The 19,374-nt window shown below is 41.9% G+C and overlaps 2 protein-coding genes across 2 annotated transcripts in view; both read left to right on the top strand.

Annotated features, from left to right (window-relative positions):
* Window positions 1-19,374, top strand: part of LOC306913746 (prostasin-like) — a gene marked incomplete at its 3' end in the record, with an annotated part of 66,445 nt that overhangs the window by 17,167 nt on the left and 29,904 nt on the right. The gene's annotated exons all lie outside the window — the stretch shown is intronic.
* On the top strand, window positions 2,608-16,310 carry LOC306913745 (polyserase-2-like; the record flags this gene model as incomplete). Its single annotated transcript, XM_079490558.1, has 9 exons — window positions 2,608-2,680; window positions 3,107-3,139; window positions 3,702-3,882; window positions 5,413-5,708; window positions 6,159-6,307; window positions 7,146-7,482; window positions 13,489-13,672; window positions 13,839-13,860; window positions 15,924-16,310. The coding sequence occupies 9 exons, from the start codon at window positions 2,608-2,610 to the stop codon at window positions 16,308-16,310; spliced, it is 1,662 nt and encodes a 553-aa protein (XP_079346684.1).

The raw sequence follows: 19,374 nt of genomic DNA on the forward strand, positions 1-19,374 counted from the left end.
GGTGTGTGCATTCTTCTGTGTAATATCCTGCTAATTGACAGCTCGCCATGAAGTCCGGTGGAGCGTTAGACCGGGGTCTCCTCGCACATGCATGTTCCAATCATTTTCCACAAATCTTCATATTCTGGCTATTATAATAAATCACTTTCTGCAGTCTTACTGTACTTCCACCATGTACTGTAAGCATAACACTGCCTTATTACGCAATACCTCTGCTGGATAGTTCCTGAACTGGTGCAATGTCATTATCATCATCGTTTTAGACCCCCCCTTCCCCTTTTTTTTTTCTTTTTTACCTGCTTTAACCTGCCTAACCGCTCCAATCCACAGCAATGTGTGCCCTGTATGTCTCCATGTATGTCTCCATGTATGTATGTCCACTTCAGTATGGCAACACACAGACACACACACCCATTGACCACTGCAGCAGCAATCTTTCTACAGTGCAGTACAGTACACCCATTGACCACTGCAGCAATGTCAGTTCAGTGCAGTACAGTACAGTACAGTACAGTACAGTACAGTACAGTACAGTACAGTACAGTACAGTACAGTACAGTACAGTACATCTTGCCTTCCCGACCTTAACAAGGATTTTCCAAACAGCGGATGAAAGGTTGACTCTGTCCATTCGAATGAAAATACCAAGGATCTGTCAGCGGACGCGTCACTGCCTGTGATTTATAAATGGCTTCGAGTCTGTGTTACTTCCGTGTTGCGTAGCATAACAGTGACATCACTGTCCAATCCTTGGTATCTTTACCATGTGCTCAGCGGGCAGCAGCAGCGGATCTTCAAGGGATCAACAGCTGCAGCCTATTGTATCACGTTCGCGCTAATGAAACAAAACACTACACGGTGACGGTACAGGATTATTATTTCATGTCAAAACATTGAAGTATCAGAAGATGATGTTACCCACACACACACGCACGCATGCATATCAACACTTATCTAACAGCCTGCCCTGACCTGGGCTCCAACTTCCACTCCCTGATGATGTCTCCAAACTATGTCAAACATGCAATAGCTACACAAAGATATCTTGCACTTTATGTCCATAAACATAACCATCAAGAAAAACACAGCTCATCATATACCTAAAGGTCCATTCAAACCTGAAGATGTATATTTGTTTCCAGTCGCCTCAATTGCTTCACTTTGGTCAGTGTTTGTAAAAAGGTACAGATCATTCAAGATCTGTACCTCTCTTCCCCCTCCCTCGAGTGGTGGATTATATTATTACTATAGAATTGATATAGCAGATATAAAAAGTACACAGTAATTTAACTTAAATTGGGAGTGTAACCAAATCGACCCATTTTGTATCTCGAAACACCTATCAAGCTGGAAAACACCTAAGACAGCTCAGTTCAATATATTTGACATAATTCCTGCTACTACCGTATATGATTTATGAGCAGCAAAACTTTTTCCGATGACTTTGCAAAGGGATTGTATATTGTTTATTCCATCTTTGCTGAGTCCCGGCGGTTAGTTCAGTTGGAGCTGTATGAATAAAACCAAACAGCCAAAACATTTCCGGGACTCTGGAAAACAACCCTGATTGGCTGTCAGGACGAGATGGGTGGAGTTGGGGGCAGCGAAGGTCTCTTCACTTCGATCGCATCGTTCTCCCATGCTGCTCCTTAAATAAGTTTGTATCAACTTGAGCTTGGAGAATTAGCGCTCTTCGCTCTGCAGTCGCGACAGTGACAGGCATGGTGATAATGATAACACTAATGCAGTGCAAACATCAGTAAAATGCTGACATGGTGCTGTTTTCCACAATTACTCTCTAGCCAGATCCTTCACAGTTGTCTCTTTTGCTATTTCAGACTTAAAGCAGGCTCTGAATGCAAGGAGTTGATCAGGGAACCTTAAGGATAAATTACTTCACACATTCTGTGACACACTTCGGTATGAGTTCGAGTTGATGGAGTCTGTGTTTCACTGCTGCGGTCGGCAGAGGTGCTCTTGAGCACACGCTGCTAATAAAATTACAATTGATTTGTAGTTGTATAGTACTGCACTGGTGACAAGGTGGTTAAGGTCCATGGTCAACTTCTGTCGATCTGCGTGCTGATCTGTGCAAGCATACGGGTAGGGGATGAGTCTTTGCTGATCATCACATTACACCTATCCATACTATGGGTGTAATGTGATGATCAAACCAAAGTCTATTGTCCAGAGGGAGTCCAAGATATGTGAAACTATCAACCTGTTCTACTGTTTTACCCGTTTTTTAAGCACTTACACAACTATGCACAAATAAGTTTAGTGTGTTACAATGAGCGATGGTGGTCGCACAACCAGTTTGCCAGCCATGGAGATGACCACACATTCTTAGCCAAATTCAAGTCGCTCGAGGGTAAGAATGCGTTCTACTATGCAGCCAAAACACAGTGTAATCTACTACATAATCAGTCCTGACCTTTTGAAATGTCCCATTAAAGTTAAAAAACCACTCAACAGTCCGAGGAAGTGACCAAATACAATGACTGAATAGAGGCGAATGGATGCAAGGTGCAACTGTGTGGGTGGAGTTAAGCCAAAAGAGAGAGCTATTTAAGGGTGATGACCACCTGCATCCAACACAATGCAAAAATGGCCCTCCATAGTAGACCCCGGCTTTGCTTGTTGGTCGTCGTGCTGTCGTTGGTCGTCCTGCTGTTCAAAGGTAAAGCTACTAAACTGATAACTTTGATTCTCTGAAAATAACAAAAATAATGTGTAAATACAATTATAGGTTTTATACTATTTTATACTATATAAACTACTGTTTTTGCTGTGCAATGTATAGTATTGTGTTTGAAACATGTTACTTTGTTTATTTGGACACCTTTTTTGTATGCATTTGTGTGTGTGTGTGTGTGTGTGTGTGTGTGTGTGTGTGTGTGTGTGTGTGTGTGTGTGTGTGTGTGTGTGTGTGTGTGTGTGTGTGTGTGTTAAATAAATGACATACTGTATGCCATTAGTGGACATTATTGTAGTTTGTGAAGACACACAGTTACTCACACATAGCCTACGGTACATAAGGTACATGGAAATGCTCCATTAAAAAACTGCGTCTTCCTTTATTGTCTTTCTTTGCTTTGAATTCCAGGCTGTTACTCACAGAATGTGCCGTCTAGGTTTGGTAAGCATCCATGTTTATCTATTGTCTTCAAAGCACCATTATGTAGTTTGGGGTTTCAGTGGCCACTTTGGACAGAAATAACATGGCAGTCTTTTGACTTTTAACTACCCAAGAGTATCTGCATGCATGTCCGGCGAGGGCGCGCTGTGATTGGCCAGTCTTTGCTTTGGCTGGCAGTCCTGCCTGTGTGACTTTCTCTCTCTCTGGTTTTGATCTCTCTCTCTCTCTCTCTCCTCCAAAATACCCCAAATTAATTTTTTCTTCTTTTTTTAATTTGGCCGAGGGGGACCATGAAATTTGGTCTAGCCCAGGGGCCCTATACTACTATAAATCCGGCACCGATTGTTTTGGTGAGAACAGCACACATTTTCCACTAGCTCTATACAAGCTCACAGCCCATCACACCGAAATGTGTTGTGAGCTTGTAGAAAAAAAGAACTCATACTAACTAACTTTTAAATACTTTGACGATGACTACTACTACTAATAATAATAATAATAATAATGTACAGGAATCTTGATCATCTTCAGTACACATATGATGAGTGTGTTGTTTTGTTAGTGTGCGGCGAGACTGTAATGGAGAGAGGAGAAAACGATCTCAGAATCGTTGGAGGTCACGACGCCATGCCTGGCAGCTGGCCTTGGCAGGCCAGTATACACCACACCGCTTCGGGTCATTTCTGTGGAGGTTCCCTCATCAACTGTGAATGGGTCCTGTCCGCTGCGCACTGCTTCCCAAAGTGAGAAATGAATGTATTGGTGTCCGTATTGGTGGTGCAACAGTTAATCAAATTAATCAATTGTAATAATAATCATAGATTAATTTAAAAAAGTATTGTGAGCATGTCCTTAAGTTAAAAAGTAAATAATAAAACATTGTAGTGCAACATTGTAGTGCAACGGTATATATATATATATATATATATATATATATAAAAAATATATTATATTATTATTCATTCTCAATTCATTGTGCATAAAGTGAAGTATTTAATCTTGATGATTATGGCATACAGCTCATGAAAATCAAAAAAATCCTATTTCAAAATATTAGAATATTTTACGAGACCACTAAAAGAAATGTTTTTTTAAACGAGAAATGTCGACCATCTGTCAAGTATATTAATGTATGCAGTCAATACTTGTTCTGGGCTACATTTGAACAAATTATTTCATCAATGGGGCATGGCATGGATGTGATCAGCCTTTGTCACTGTTGAGGTGTTATGGAAGCCCAGGTTTGCTTTGATAAAAGCCGTAAATTTATTTGTATTGTTGAATCCACTGTCTCACACCTTCTTGACAATACAACCTATATTCTCTGTGGGGTTCAGGTCAGGCCAGTTGGCTGGTCAGTTAAGCACAGTAATACCATGGTCAGTAGTAAGTACACCAATTACTAGTAGTTTTGGCTCTGGGCAGGTTGCTGGAAAAGGAAGATCAGCATCAACATAAAGCTTGTCAATGTACGGAGGCACATAGTGCTGTAAAATATCATAATAGATGGTTGTGTTGAGACTCTGGACTTGACAAAACACAGAGATGATTTAGGCCATGTTATCTGCATGGTGTTGGTCCACCGACAGTGTAAACATAACAATGGTTTCAACACACCCATCTTTTTAGAGTACATTGTGCTTCGGTATGTTGACAAGCTTCATGGAGATGCTAATATTCCTTTCCAGCTCGATTTGTCACCTGCCCACAGTGCCAAAACTACTAGTAACTGGTGTACTGACCATGGTATTGATGTGCAAGCGAACTGGACTGACCTGAACCCCACAGAGAATATAGGTTGTATTGTCAAGAGGAAGGTGTGAGACAGTAGATTCAACAATACAAATTAATTTACGGCTGTTATCAAAGCAAACCTGTGCTTCCATTACACCTCAAAAGTGAACAAAGGCTGATCACGAATATTCTAATATTTTGAATTTTTTGATTTTCATGAGCTGTATGCCATAATCATCAAGAAATACTTCACTTTTTTAAATTATATTTGGGAAGAAAATGAACTTTTACACAATATTCTAATTTTTTGACACACACACAACACAGCGTGTGTGCGTGTAACGCCTGCGTGTATTCCTGTGTAAATGTTTTAATCAGAATGCTTCTCAACATTGATTGTTCATCACAATAGAAACAAGCCCTCAAGGCTTTTTGTGTTAGCATTATTGTATGATCATACAACTGTACCATTTTCAAAGTGTTAATAAATTATTGAATCGGTCAATCAATACCCCCACCCCCTCCCCACTCTCTTTCAGAGAGTATGAACATCAGCTGCCCGGTGTGACCGTCTTCTTGGGTCGCCACGCCCAGGGATTAGTGAACCCCAACGAGGTGAACCGAACGGTCACACAGATCGTCCGCCATCCTGACTTCGATCTGCTAGCGGACGGTGACAGCGACATCGTTCTGCTGAAGCTCTCCAGCCCCGTCACATTCACTCCTTACATTCTGCCGGTCTGTCTGGCGGCATCAAACAGCACCTTCCACGATGGAACCATGAGCTGGACGGCTGGCTGGGGGATGACACACAATGACGACCCCGTTGACACTGGTGAGTAGGCCCGGATTGGACAGTCTGGCAATTCTGGCAAATGCCAGAAGTTTCCCCTGTACTTTGTCAATCAATTAAACACCTCATGAAGCCTTGAATTCCTGGAGATTTGTTTGTTTTTGTTGCATTTCTGAGCCAATAATTTGAAGATCAAAAAGTATGCTGCGAAGGTTTCTACACAATGAGACCACAGCTCTTTGAGTCTCTTGCCAGAGTGCCGCCAGTCATCAAAATGATTGGCTCAGGACTGTGACAAAAACATAAACAAAAATGTCCATGAATTCAAGGCTTCATGGTGTGTGTACAGCAATTGATAGAAAATAAGTATTTCTTTCGGGGGTGAACTACTCCTTTTAGCTCCATGGGTGCAATTACATTGTGATGATTCCTTGGCCTGTGGTACAAAATGCTAGTAATAATTACGCAATTTCTTTGTATGTCTTCCATTAGTTCCCCTGCCCTTACCCCGGATCCTTCAGGAAGCCGATGTGGAGGTCGTGGGAAACAACCAGTGTGGCTGCGACTATGACAATACAGAGTTAATTGACATCACAGACAACATGCTTTGTGCCGGCCGTGGAGGGAAGGGCCCGCGTCAGGTGACAGATGATACTCTTTAGCATGTATCTCTCTCTCTCTCTCTCTCTCTCTCTCTCTCTCTCTCTCTCTCTCCTCTCTCTCTCTCTCTCTCTCTCTCTCCTCTCTCTCTCTCTCTCTCTCTCTCTCTCTCTCTCTCTCTCTCTCTCTCTCTCTCTCTCTCTCTCTCTCTCTCTCTCTCTCTCTCTCTCTCTCTCTCTCTCTCTCTCTCTCTCTCTCTCTCTCTCTCTCTCTCTCTCTCTCTCTCTCTCTCTCTCTCTCTCTCTCTCTCTCTCTCTCTCTCTCTCTCTCTCTCTCTCTCTGCCAGCTATCCCACCAGCTAACCATTTCCCAACAAACTCCACAGAGAAGGTGTTGTCTTTATGTAGTTTACTGGTCAATTTGTGAAACTGTAAGAAACAAAATACAAACATTTCCAAATTACTGTTACAATACAGAAAGCATGTGACAAACAGCTTGTAAAACACATGTGTACATGCAAACAACACGAAACAACACGAAATAACCTGCCATGATGCCATCATAAAATCTGATTGGTGATTGCTCACAGACATTGCTTTAGCCCAAGAGAGGTGGAGAGGTGTACACAAACAGCAGTACACTGGAGCTGAAGACATTTGACTGACTGCAGGCAGCACAGCTGTAATATATATTGAATCTAATTGCAAGCACAAGGCAATCAAAGAAACCCTGGGGTACCACAGGGTGGTGCTGTTTCACAGATTAAATTAAACACGACCACTACACTGTGGGGGCAAAACAATAACTCTTCAATTCAGAGCAGACAGATAAAAAAAAATAAAAAAAACACAATTAAATAAATACATTCCACTTCCTCAGGGAGACGCTGGCAGGCCATTGGTGACGCTGCACCGATCACTGAACGGTACAAGGCGCTGGGTCCTGTCTGGGGTTGCGAGCTTCGGGACGGGCTCTAACGAGCCCGACTTACCAGGAGTGTATACTCGCGTTTCTCGCTTCCAACGCGGGATCAAGTTACTCATCACCGATGACCCACCAGGCTTCATCACGTTTACCTCCCCTGGCCCCGACTTTGATGAGGACTTTGAGTGTCCTCCACCACCAACACCAACATCCGTTAAATCATGTGACAGTGACAGCGAGAGTCTCTTTTGTGGCGGCCAGAACACCATACATTTCTCCTACTTCACGTTATGTCACGTTTGTGTCATTTATTTAATTTATTATGTATTTTCTTTTGTTTATCCATTTGGCCTTTTTAAACCTTAGGCTAGTTGTACTGCTACATTTTTTAAATGTCAATAAAATATGAAATCAATCAATTGAATTGGTATATGTATTGTGTATGTGTTTTTTGTCCTTTATTTTGTGTTTTTGTTTTGTATAAAAGGTTATTTGTAATAACTTAAAAGAAAGGGCCTTTCTGTGTGGAGTTTGCTTGTTTTCCCCATGTCCCCTAGGGTAGGTAGGGTATACCCTCACAAAATAAACATGCAGTAATCCTGGCCTATACTGACTCCCCCTGACCAGCCGGGGTAGGAATAGAGTGTAGGGTAGACTATAAGCCTCGGAAGCCCAGACATAGTAGACTATAGAACTTCATACAATATAGGTAGGCCTATAGAACTTTGGTGTGACCGTGCTCTTTTGCATGAAAAAAGCCTACTATCAGGATAGACTCACAATGTTGCATTTTGCACCGTTGCTTTTAAAACAATCAGTGGTGGTAGAAGTACTATATATAAACACGCACGCACGCACGCACGCACGCACGCACGCGCGCGCGCGCGCGCGCACGCACGCACGCACGCACGCACGCACGCACGCACGCACGCACGCACGCACGCACGCACGCACGCACACACACACACACACACACACACACACACACACACACACACACACACACACACACACACACACACACACACACACACACACACACACACACACACACACACACACACACACACACACACACACACACACACACACACACACACACACACACACACACACACACACACACCGGTATATATATATTTTACTTAAGTGAAACTATCAATACCACCATAGTATGTCCCCTAGGGTAGGTATCCTCACAAAAACATGCAGTAATCCTGGTCTCTAAACTACCTCTCCCTGGAAGAAGCGGCTTCCAGGGAAGAAGCGGTTTGGACTCCTCATGCATATAGAAGGAAACAGGAGAAGAGAAATTAACATTTTCATGCTAGATCTTTCTGAACCAACTGCATAATCGAGAAAAGGTGAACTGATCGAGTCAAGAAAATTGAGAGAGGAATGAAAGATATACACAAATACTGTATATAAAAACAAGTCAATTTATTTGCTTCTCAAAAAGTTTCACAGGCCAACATTTAACAAAGAAAAACAAAACAACACCTGCAAACGCTGACCTCCAGCTGACAAAGAAAAACTGGAAATACTGCATTGTGGGTGTATGTTACCACTAACAGGTTGCATCCAATAACATCCATGTCTGTCCAGAATCATATGTATGGAGACTCAGTCACTCAAGTAAAAAAAGGAGTACTCTTTCCACCACTGAAAACACAGAAGCCATCAGCCCCATAAAATGTATGAACAAGCATGCCATTCCATCTCAAGCTCTGGGTGTGACGGGAATGTGACCAGTTGAGGATGTCACTGAAGATTGCTCTTCAGTGACATAGTACACATGGACACAGTACACTCACATTATTTACTTATGTAAAAGTATCAATGCCACAATAAGACATACAATTAAAAGTCCAGTATTAAAAATTGAATTGAGTAAAAGTACAAAAGTATGTTGGCATCAAAATGTACCTAAAGTAGAATGTATATTATATGCAGAGGTCTTTTAAAAATAGCAGATCTACAAGCCAACAGTGTGTTACATCGCAATGCATTGTGAGCTTGTAGATCTGCTATTTTCAAATGGCCAAAATGTGTAAGCCTACATGGCAAAATCTACAAAGTAACTACTAACTAGTAATGTTTTCAAATAAATGTAGTGGAGTAAAGGTATAATACTGGCCTCTGAGATGTAGTGGAGAGTACAGTAAAGGTACTGAAACTTGGAAATGCTCTAGTACTAAAAGGCTTTCTTACCTTTCTTTGTAGTTGTTACGTCCCCACCAAAGAGGTCCAGGTGTTATTTTGTGCAAAAGCTCCTTATTGGCTATTTCCCCTACCATAAGCCCTACATGAATTGCATTGAATTGAATGGGGCTATGGGGTGTTGTGCTAATTCGCTTATTTCCATCGCTCACAATTATCATTTTTTTGTATATATCCTCTCTTCATAATGTAAATAATATCCCAAGCGGCACACTTTACTACTTATTTCGATGGAAATAAGCGAATTAGCACAACACCCCATAGCCCCATTCAATTCCCATTCCATTCCATTCAATGCAATTCATTGAGGGCTTATGGTAGGGGAAATAGCCAATAAGGAGTTTTTGCACAAAAAAACACCTGGACCTCTTTGGTGGGGACGTAACGACTACAAAGAAAGGTAAGAAAGCCTTCTAGCATGGAATTCTCCTTTAAGTGAAAATACCTCAAAATTGTACGTAAGTACAGTACTTGAGTAAATGTTTAGAGAGGTACAATCGAGACACACTTCAATAAAACTGAGCAAGGATACATTCATACATCAATCATATCCTGGGATCACTGAATATGTGAAAGGTGATTATTTCCCATGAAGGCTCAAATTACATGATATTTCTAATATAAACATAATTAATTTGTTCCCATTTGCCCATCTCCCATTGTTGTGTCATTTTATTGCCTTCACATTATTTAGCAGCACATAATGCCAGGGAGTGTGAGAAAATGCTCTTGTTTGATGTGACCAAAGAAGTCAAATCAGTCCAATAGTGGTCTCTCTAGAAACTGTCATTTTTGTTTGTTTGTCTGCCACGGAGATGAACACATTCGACTAATTCAAGTAATTCGAGGGTAAGAATGCATTTTACTTAAAAGTCCAAGGTAGTGACCAAACAGAATGGCCGGAGGCAAAGGATGCAAGGTGAAACTGCAATGTGGGTGGAGCTAAGCAGAAAGACAGAGGTATTTAATGTCGATGACTTACCTGCAGCCAAGTGACACAAAGCAAACATGACGCTCCATCCTAGACCACTACAGGGGCTATGCCTGCTGTTGGTCGTCCTGCTGTTCAACGGTAAGGCTAAGCTGTCCTAGGTACTATATAAAATGATAGGTGTTATTCTATTTGCCAATATAAACTACTGATTTTGCCGTAAAGTATTAAACCATTAGTGTCTTTGAACATTTAAATGATAAATTGTGAATTGTACGGTTTGTTTATTTGGACTGATATGTGTGTGTATACAGTATACACGTATACGTATGTACCCGATTCATTCAAGCAATGATCAGTGTGGCCACGTTATTGTTAGCGGCATTGCTATATCAGGATAAATATGCATTTTTCTAGTACCTTTTACTGAACTTATTAGTGAACTTATGTGTTCAGCATAATGTTAAGACCATAATGTTAGGGCACTGTGTGTACGGCACTTTGGTTCAGCACTGTTATTGTCTCCACCAGGCCGAAGGCATGGGGAGAGAGTATGTTTTGCACTCCGTCCGTGTGTCCTTCCTTCCTTCCGTCCGTCCTTCCGTCCGTCCGTTAACAGCTAATCTCCGGCACCGTTGGCCCGATCCATGCCAAACTGTGCACACACACTCCCTGGATGCCAACGACAAACCTCTGCCCCAAATATTCTTCAATGGCCTGTTATAGCGCCACCATGAGGCCGATTTAGGAAAAACACATTTCTGTAGATAACTCGTACACATTTTATCCATACATCACACAATTCGGTATACACTATCTCCATAGTCATGTGATCCATAAATTTCCATAAATTTATACACGCACATTTCCACTAGGCCGAGGACGACATGCCACTATTTCTTTCCCAAATCAGCCTCACGGTGGCGCTATAACAGGCCAATTCCTGTTTTTACCTATAACTGCATCGACAACTTATGTATACGCACTCCCTAGAGGCCATGGAAAAACATTTTCCCTGCATCCCTCCACATCTGCCGGTTATAGCGCCACCATGAGGCTGATTTCTGCAAAACACATTGTTTATGTTAGTCGCACAGATTTCATCCAAAGCTCACGCAAATCGGTACACATGATCTCTGTAGTCATGTGATCAAGACGAGCCTGTTGGATTTCTCAGATTCTACACTGATTAGCTAAGATTGCCTTCCAAAGTTTTCAGGAGTAGCCCGTTTTGTACAAAATGCTGCACATGTCCTGCTCATCCAGAATTCTATCCTCAGAGATGCTGAGTGATCTGGCTCTGCATTTCCTCAACAAAATGAAGAAAATTGTCGCAAGAAACAAACAAACATGTTTATATTACTCCTAAACATTTTGCCAAACATCACACCCACTCCTATCCTCCTGGTGGAGACCTGTGCCCAGAAGGGCACTTTTTCTAGTTTAAAATGTGCTTTATAGAGTCCTGACGTCACTCGCTCATCCCCTGGTTCACAGAAGTTTTTCTCTATGGAGAATAACATGGGGTCATCTTAAAATCATCTCGTATAAGCACTGTGGTCAAAAAATAAACAAACTGTCTTGGCGATATTGTCGGGGAGGTGTCTCTGTATCGTTTACGACAGTCAGTCACTCATATGATAGTCTGTTTCTAGGGAAAATGTAACTAATTCGGCAGCAGTAACATCAGCGTTTTCTCACAGTCAGTTGATTCTTCATATCCATAATTATGAGTGAAACAGCCAGGATGATTTGTTTATTTTTCAAACACAAGCTGAATCAAATAAAAGGAAAAAAGCAGGCTCATAATAAGCCTATCTCACAGAATTTCCCCGCCCCCCCTAAATACGCCCCCTTTCGGGGTTAGTGGTGATAGCGTGAAGTCACTCCATAGACGCTACATGTTAACAGAGGTAATTTAAGAAGTCTACAACTTTTGTTTTCTCAAGGTAAGGTTTGTTCTATCTGTTCGACCTGATTTACCATCTTGTTTGCTTCATAATAATATTGGTCTGTCACATTTTTACATTAGAAAATGTACTTAGATTCTCCAGAGAAAAAAAACGTGTAAATGCTCATGTTAAAGACACCACTATTTACCGGAAGTGGGCGTGGAAAGCGGGCTGTGAGATAGGCCTATAGTTTTGCAATTTCACAGTGATCATTAATTAGCCTGGCAAACCAGACAAATCTGCCAGTACAGGGCAAAAAATAGACAGTGATAGTAGTCTGCATTTCATGCCATGGCTAATAATTCATATTCTTCAAATGCATATGGTCTCATTAAGAGTTGATAGATGCCTGCTGTATGTGCACATACTGTATGCACAGAAATACTCAACATTAAACGTTGCTGTGGTGCACAGAACACATAGCCCAATGACTTCTTTCTTTGCTTTGAATTGCAGGCTCTTATGCACAACTCTCTGGTAAGTATCCAGGTTGAACTGCACTGTTTGTCTTTAAGTTCAAAACTTGAGTTACTAGTTACTTTGTAGATTCTGATTATTATTATATAACACACTAACCACTTCAGCCCTGTATATATTTTGGCCATTCATTTGAAAGTATATGAAAGTATATACTGTATGTGTGTGTGTGTGTGTGTGTGTGTGTGTGTGTGTGCGTGTGTTCAAGAGTTATAAGCCAAAACGTAAAGTGGGCTGTTATAGCGCCACCATGAGGCCGACCGATAGCATTATACGTTGATTAATTTTAGTAATTATTATGAACCTACCCTCCAAGTTTTGTAACTATAGTGCTTACAGTCTCTGAGGAAAAAATACTTGAATGTGAGAAAATGCGAAAAATCGCATTTTCCCATTCATGTCAATGGGGAAATTTAATTCACTAATAAATTAATATCAATTAAACTATATAACATTTCTCTTAAAAAAATACAAGCACATCCTTCCCGATGAAGCCGGTCAATTTGACATATGGCTCAAGTGCGTACAGTCAAAACTGTGGAGGAGTAGCACATCAAAAAAAGACTACTCCAGTAAAATAATAAAGTGTTCCAATTTCAATAGTCTGGTTGCCCTTTGGGCAACCACACTAATAATAGTAATGTACAGGAATCTTGATCATATTCAGTACACACAACACAAACACAACAACACATGATGCGTGTGTTGTTTCGTTAAGTGTGTGGCCAGGCTCCCATGAACAGCAGAGGCATCATCGAAACCAAAATCATTGGCGGTCACGACGCCATGCCTGGCAGCTGGCCTTGGCTGGCCAGTATACACCATAATGTTTTGGGCCATTTCTGTGGAGGTTCCCTCATCAACAGAGAATGGGTGCTGTCCGCTGCCCACTGCTTCCTAAGGTGAATGATGATGAATGCATCGTTGGTGTCCATATCACCATATGAGTGTTCATATACCTATGTTGTCTGTGTGGTTGTGCATGTGTGCGTAATGTGCCGTATACATGTTTTAAATTATCAGAATGCTTCTCAACATTTCACGATTTTGCCCCTTACTCTCCATCAGCTCTGGTGACCTGTCTGACATGGTAATTTCCATTTGCCGGTGACATTGGTGAGTAATTTTGGAACTGTGAGCTTTGTCACTGGCTGGGGGAACGCAGATTAAACTTAACTTAAACTTAACTTAAACAATGGCGAAAAAATGAAAAACTATGATGACTAAAACTAAGACTAAATTGACAGAAATGTTGTCTTTTGCGTGGGTGGGAGACTGGGGTTTGAGTCATGGCAAGGATATATGGATAAATGGATTGCAATTGTTTCCACCCTGTTCCGCAGTTGTCATGAACTTGGCTCCAACATGAAAAAGGTGGGAGAATTTTGTCTTTTTTTAAGATAAAAAAGACAGAAGCTATACATAATATACAACTAGTGATCAGTGGTATCAGTAATGTATGGCAATGTGTAAAAATGCAGTGTATGGCTTTATGTGCAACTTTGTTAAAAACAAACCAAAGCAAACAATGTTTCCTGTGTTGGAGACATGGAGACAATGGCTTTGGCCGGCCTGCTTAAATACTCCAGGGACGAGTGGAGTCAGGTGTGCCTCGTCCCATATAGGCACATCCCTAGCAGGCTGGCCTTCTTCCCTTACACAGAACAGAAACACACACAAACTCACTCCAAACTCCTCCATATCGCACAATGCAATTTGTGAGATTGTCAATTTGTCCATAGTCTCTATTGAACAAAGCATTTAGAGAATGACTTGTGAAGCTAGCCATGAAGTGTACACTCCAGAGACATGTCATTCATGCAAATTTAGTTATATTGTAATGCAAGGAATTATTATTCTCACCACAAATCTCATTCTCATATTGGACATTTTTTGCACAATTAAAAACAAACAAAACACTAAACAATACAGTTTGCAAGGTTTTCTTTCCCACCACACCAACTTTTTAAGTCTATCTATGCGGACGGATTCTGTCTATGCTATTCAATGCTCCGTTACCATTGAAAAGCATTGGCAGAATTAGAATTAAAGTTGGGTGCACGGTCCTTAAGTCGGCCCAGTACAGCACCAACACCAAACTTAGACTGTACCAGAGCTGTGTCCTGTCTACCCTGCTATACTAGGGTTACCATATTCTGAATGACCAAAAAGAGGACACATGCGCGCGTGCGCGTGCATGTGCACGTGCGCGTCGTGCGTTCGCGGTTCTGTTTGGGTTAGGGTTAAAATAATCTATAACATGTCAAAATAATCTATAACAAAAACAAATGGTATGCTCCTAAATTTAATCAAATATGCTCTATATTACAGTGGCTCTCAAAGGTGTGATCCAGGGACCCTCATGGTTCCTTGAAGGGGTTCCAATTGGACCCATTATAGGTCTAACTCTGAGAGTGTAACACATGGACCCAAATGGACCCTTACAGGTCTGTAACTCTGATAGTGTACAAATGGAACCAAATGGACCCTTACAGGTCTGTAACTCTGAGAGTGTACAAATGGAACCAAATGGACCCTTTAATTAGTTGAATAACTTTTAACTCTGATACTGTACAAATGGAATCTGGAATGGAGTTTTACTCTCAGTTATGGGGGTCCTTGAAATTAAAAGGTTTGAGAACCTGTATGCAATGGCTTCTCTTATAAAAAGAGAGACCAGCCTATTCTCCAAACCATCATATTATCTTATGCTTTGCTTGGTTGTACAAAATAATATTGGGTCAATTTAATTTGCAGAAGGACTCACCTCGCGCACAGCTGCCTTGTCTGTGTTGTTGACATGGGCTTGCAGGAAAACTTTTATTTGTGACAGACACATAGTTCCTTTGCAGACAATACAATCTGCTTCTCATTGGTCAGTCACATAGGTAAGAAAACAGTAGCATACTTTTTCTGCATGTCAATGATGAGATAGTTCTTTTGCAATTCAAGCTTTCCTCACGGAGAGCAAGAGACAACAGTCTATGCAGCGCTGCAACAGCGGAGCAGCAGCGAGCCTCTGATCTGCTATCGGGACCAGTGCTGTCAGCATTTCAAGTTTTCAAGTGCAGACACATTTTGCGAGGAGAAAAGGCTTCTTATATAATACAACATGATACAATAAAATGCATCATAAATCTCTCGTGTCCACAGTTTGACTCTGGCGGTGCGTTGGTGAGCCGCATGAACCACAACGGCACCACCCGCTGGGTCCAGTCTGGGATCGTGAGCTTCCCCGACTGTTCCCAGCCCAACGTTCCGGAAGTCTACGCTCGCGTGTCTCGCTTCCAGAACTGGATCAACAGCCACATCAATGCCACCGCTGACCAACCAGGCTTCGTCACGTTCACCTCCCCCGGCCCCGACACCGATGAGGGCATTGAGTGTCCTCCACCACCAACACCATCCGTTAAACCAGCATGTGACTGTGACAGTGACAGTCTTTTTTGTGGCGGCCCGAACACCGTCCATTTCTCCTACTTCACTTATCTCTTAACTCTTGCACTGATTCTGTACAGCACGGCTGCAGGTTTTGTATAAGGGCTTTTCAAGGTCCGTTGCCCACAGGAAACCTCTTTAAATTGCTTCTTTCCTGCTTGTGGTTTCGGTTGCCAGATCAATATTCGGTTACTGCATTGTGTATTTCTCGTTTAAAAAATGTTCAATGTGTCGTGAGTGTACTCTGTACTGTTTAGCTGTAAAATGACATTGCATTATGTTTGTTTACATATATAGCTGTGATGTTGTATACGGCAACAAACAGCCAGGTGTGTCTGAGTCGTTGGATGAGACAGCACTCTGCTATTGAGTTCAGCGGTCATTATTCAAAAATAACAGACGATTCAGGGATTGACCAAAATTAAGCATTCAACCAAGCTGTGCAAAGACAGGGAAGGAATAAGAAGCCTCTTGGACAGCATATTCAGGTTAACTGGCTAAATTAATCTGGCAAGATTAACCAGCGTTCATGAAACCGGTTAATCGCTGATCCAGGATATATTAAACCAGGATATCTGTTAAATACCTCTAATCCAAGTTTCGTGAAATAGGCCCCTGGTGAACAGTGACGCATGTTGTTAATTGAATATTAGCGTGAAGTGCGTGAACGTTGTGTACGACGAATGTATCAGAGTGCTGGAGTGAGTTGTCACCTGGCCAGAGAACAAAACACCATTGTCGAGGCGTCGACTTGGAAAGGGCTGTTCCTATCAGGGAGTTGAACTTTGGTTTGTTTTCCCGAGCCACTGTGTACGTGCATGCACGCGTACTGAAAATAACAAAAAGGCATTTAAGTTGTGTGTGGTTATTTTATGTTATTTGTTGACTTTGATTTGTGTCATTTAGGCCTATGTTAATGTATTTTTTAACTCTTTTTTTGTGTCTCATCCATTTTGCCCTTTTAGTGCCATACTTTAAAAATGCCAATAAAATATTCAAACAATCATTGGTTTATGTGTTTGTTTGTTTGTTTGCTTGCTTGTTTGTTGTGAAATGGTGAAAATAGCCGATCTACAAGTCTTCAACTGCTGTAACAGCAGCGGTGGCCGAACGGATTGCGGAGCGGTCTTGATACGGGAAGGTCGCCGGTTCGAATCAGCGGTCCGACACGTTAAAATTACCACCGCTGAAGTGCCCTTGAACAAGGCATTGAACCACTACGATGAAATGTTCTATGAGCAGGGCCTGGCTGGAAACAAGTTCTTGAGCTTAGCCCAGATACCCTGGGTAAATATAGTAATCATTTCATTTCATTTCATTAACTGTGGGATCTCAGTAGGAAAACCCCGTCATAGTGAGCGCGTTGCCATGGTGATCAGCCACGCTGTCTGTCAACTCGAAACGCACGTCAGAGCGTGAGAAGGCTACTCGGGCAGGTGATAGGCCAGGTGTATTTGCCGAATCTCATACTAGGCCAGACGGAAATGATGCCGCGAGCAATCACCACCAGCCGCACGACATTAGGCAGAGTATAAAAGCCGCTCTCACTCTGAGCACAGCAGCCGACACCGCCTAAAACAAGGTCGTAAGAGAAACCTTACCACTGTTCACATATTAATTCACCTGACGAGTCAAGAGGAGCCGTTAAAGGCGAAGACTCCGCTCAGGCTATATATTGCCACGGATGGGAAGCTAGCGAGACCCTTTGGGTTGAAGTGGGAAGCACACCTGTATTATCATCATACCTGAGCGACACAACACCTGTCCCGGGGACCCGGCAGGGAGAAGAGGACGTAGCTAACGAACTGTGTTATTCTATGTTAGACCACCTGCCGGTATTTACCCAGACTCAGCGGTGGAGCCGTTGTTTGCCATAGAACCTAGAGGGCCGAAGAGAAGAGAAGCCTGTTTATTGTACCTCACTGTCACCACCGCCTCGCCAGAGTGGCCTCGGGCCGGGAGACAGGGCTTAGCCCCGAAGAGGAGGATTTATGTTAGCTACTTTTCTGTTGTTTATAAAAGACCAGCTTCTGTCTCAATCGCAGATACCGTCGAGGGACCTTTGACGCCACAGTGTGGCCAACGGACTGTGATTCACGTTCCAATTCCCTGGACTGCTATGATTTCCCCTCATAAATAAAAAATAATAATAAAAAATGTAGGTGCCCCTAAATCCTGGGTAATTTAAGTGCCACCCAATAAAAAACACTCCTTGGGCTCCTTGACCAAATTTTGGTCAAGGAGCCCAAGGAGTGTTTTTTGTGCAAAACTAATGCTTGGAATGGATTCAGAATCATGAAATCACCCTAGTTTCATATGTCACATGCTACTTAAAGAATGATGAAATTTGGACTTTTTTGCCTTATATAGGATGTTATGGGTATGGTCACATATTATGCTAATAAACTCAATTTCCCACGGGAGTTGAATTTCAAACTTTTAGTACATGTTATTAGACACCTTTAGAAACACATTGGTGAAGAAATTTCTTGGTAACGATTTAGTTCCCAGATTGGTCAAATACCTGATAAAATGCCCTTACTAGAATGGTTGACTGACTGGTGCACCTTTACTCTCAGCCACTGAATTATGTAGCTCCTTCAGAGTGACTGATGGTCTATCACTTCCCTCACCATGTCTCCTTCTTGTTCAGATGCTGAGTTTTGATGGATGTCCTTGTCTATATAGGCAGGGCCTGGGTGGTATATGATGCAGCTCCAGCTTTGCACATCTTTCCTTCAGAATCACAGACCGATCTGACCAATGCTAAAGCTGTGGGTGCAGCTTCATATCAGTTCAGGTGGATCACCACCCATCAGGCAAACCAGCCAGGTATACTGCTGGTGGGGGTTTCCACATAAAATACATTTTAACAAATACTGTACACTATTTGGAGAAATAATAATAATACCCGATGATCATGTTTAATGGTGGAAAAAAATCACGGCTCTCCATCTTTAAACTTAGGGGGTGTTAATTTTCCATGTAAGCAATATCAGTTATTTAAGTTTTGGTCAGTCTATAGAATTGTAATGTACCCCACAATCGAAATTATTTCAAATTCAGACAAACTTTCCAGGGGAATTGAATAGTTTATATGCGCTCTCTCTCTCTCTCTCTCTCTCTCTACCACACAGCCCTGGGTATGCAGAATGCACTGAGATTT

Source organism: Electrona antarctica (assembly GCF_951216825.1).
Source record: "Electrona antarctica genome assembly, chromosome: 21".
Classification (NCBI taxonomy): Eukaryota; Metazoa; Chordata; class Actinopteri; order Myctophiformes; family Myctophidae; genus Electrona; species Electrona antarctica.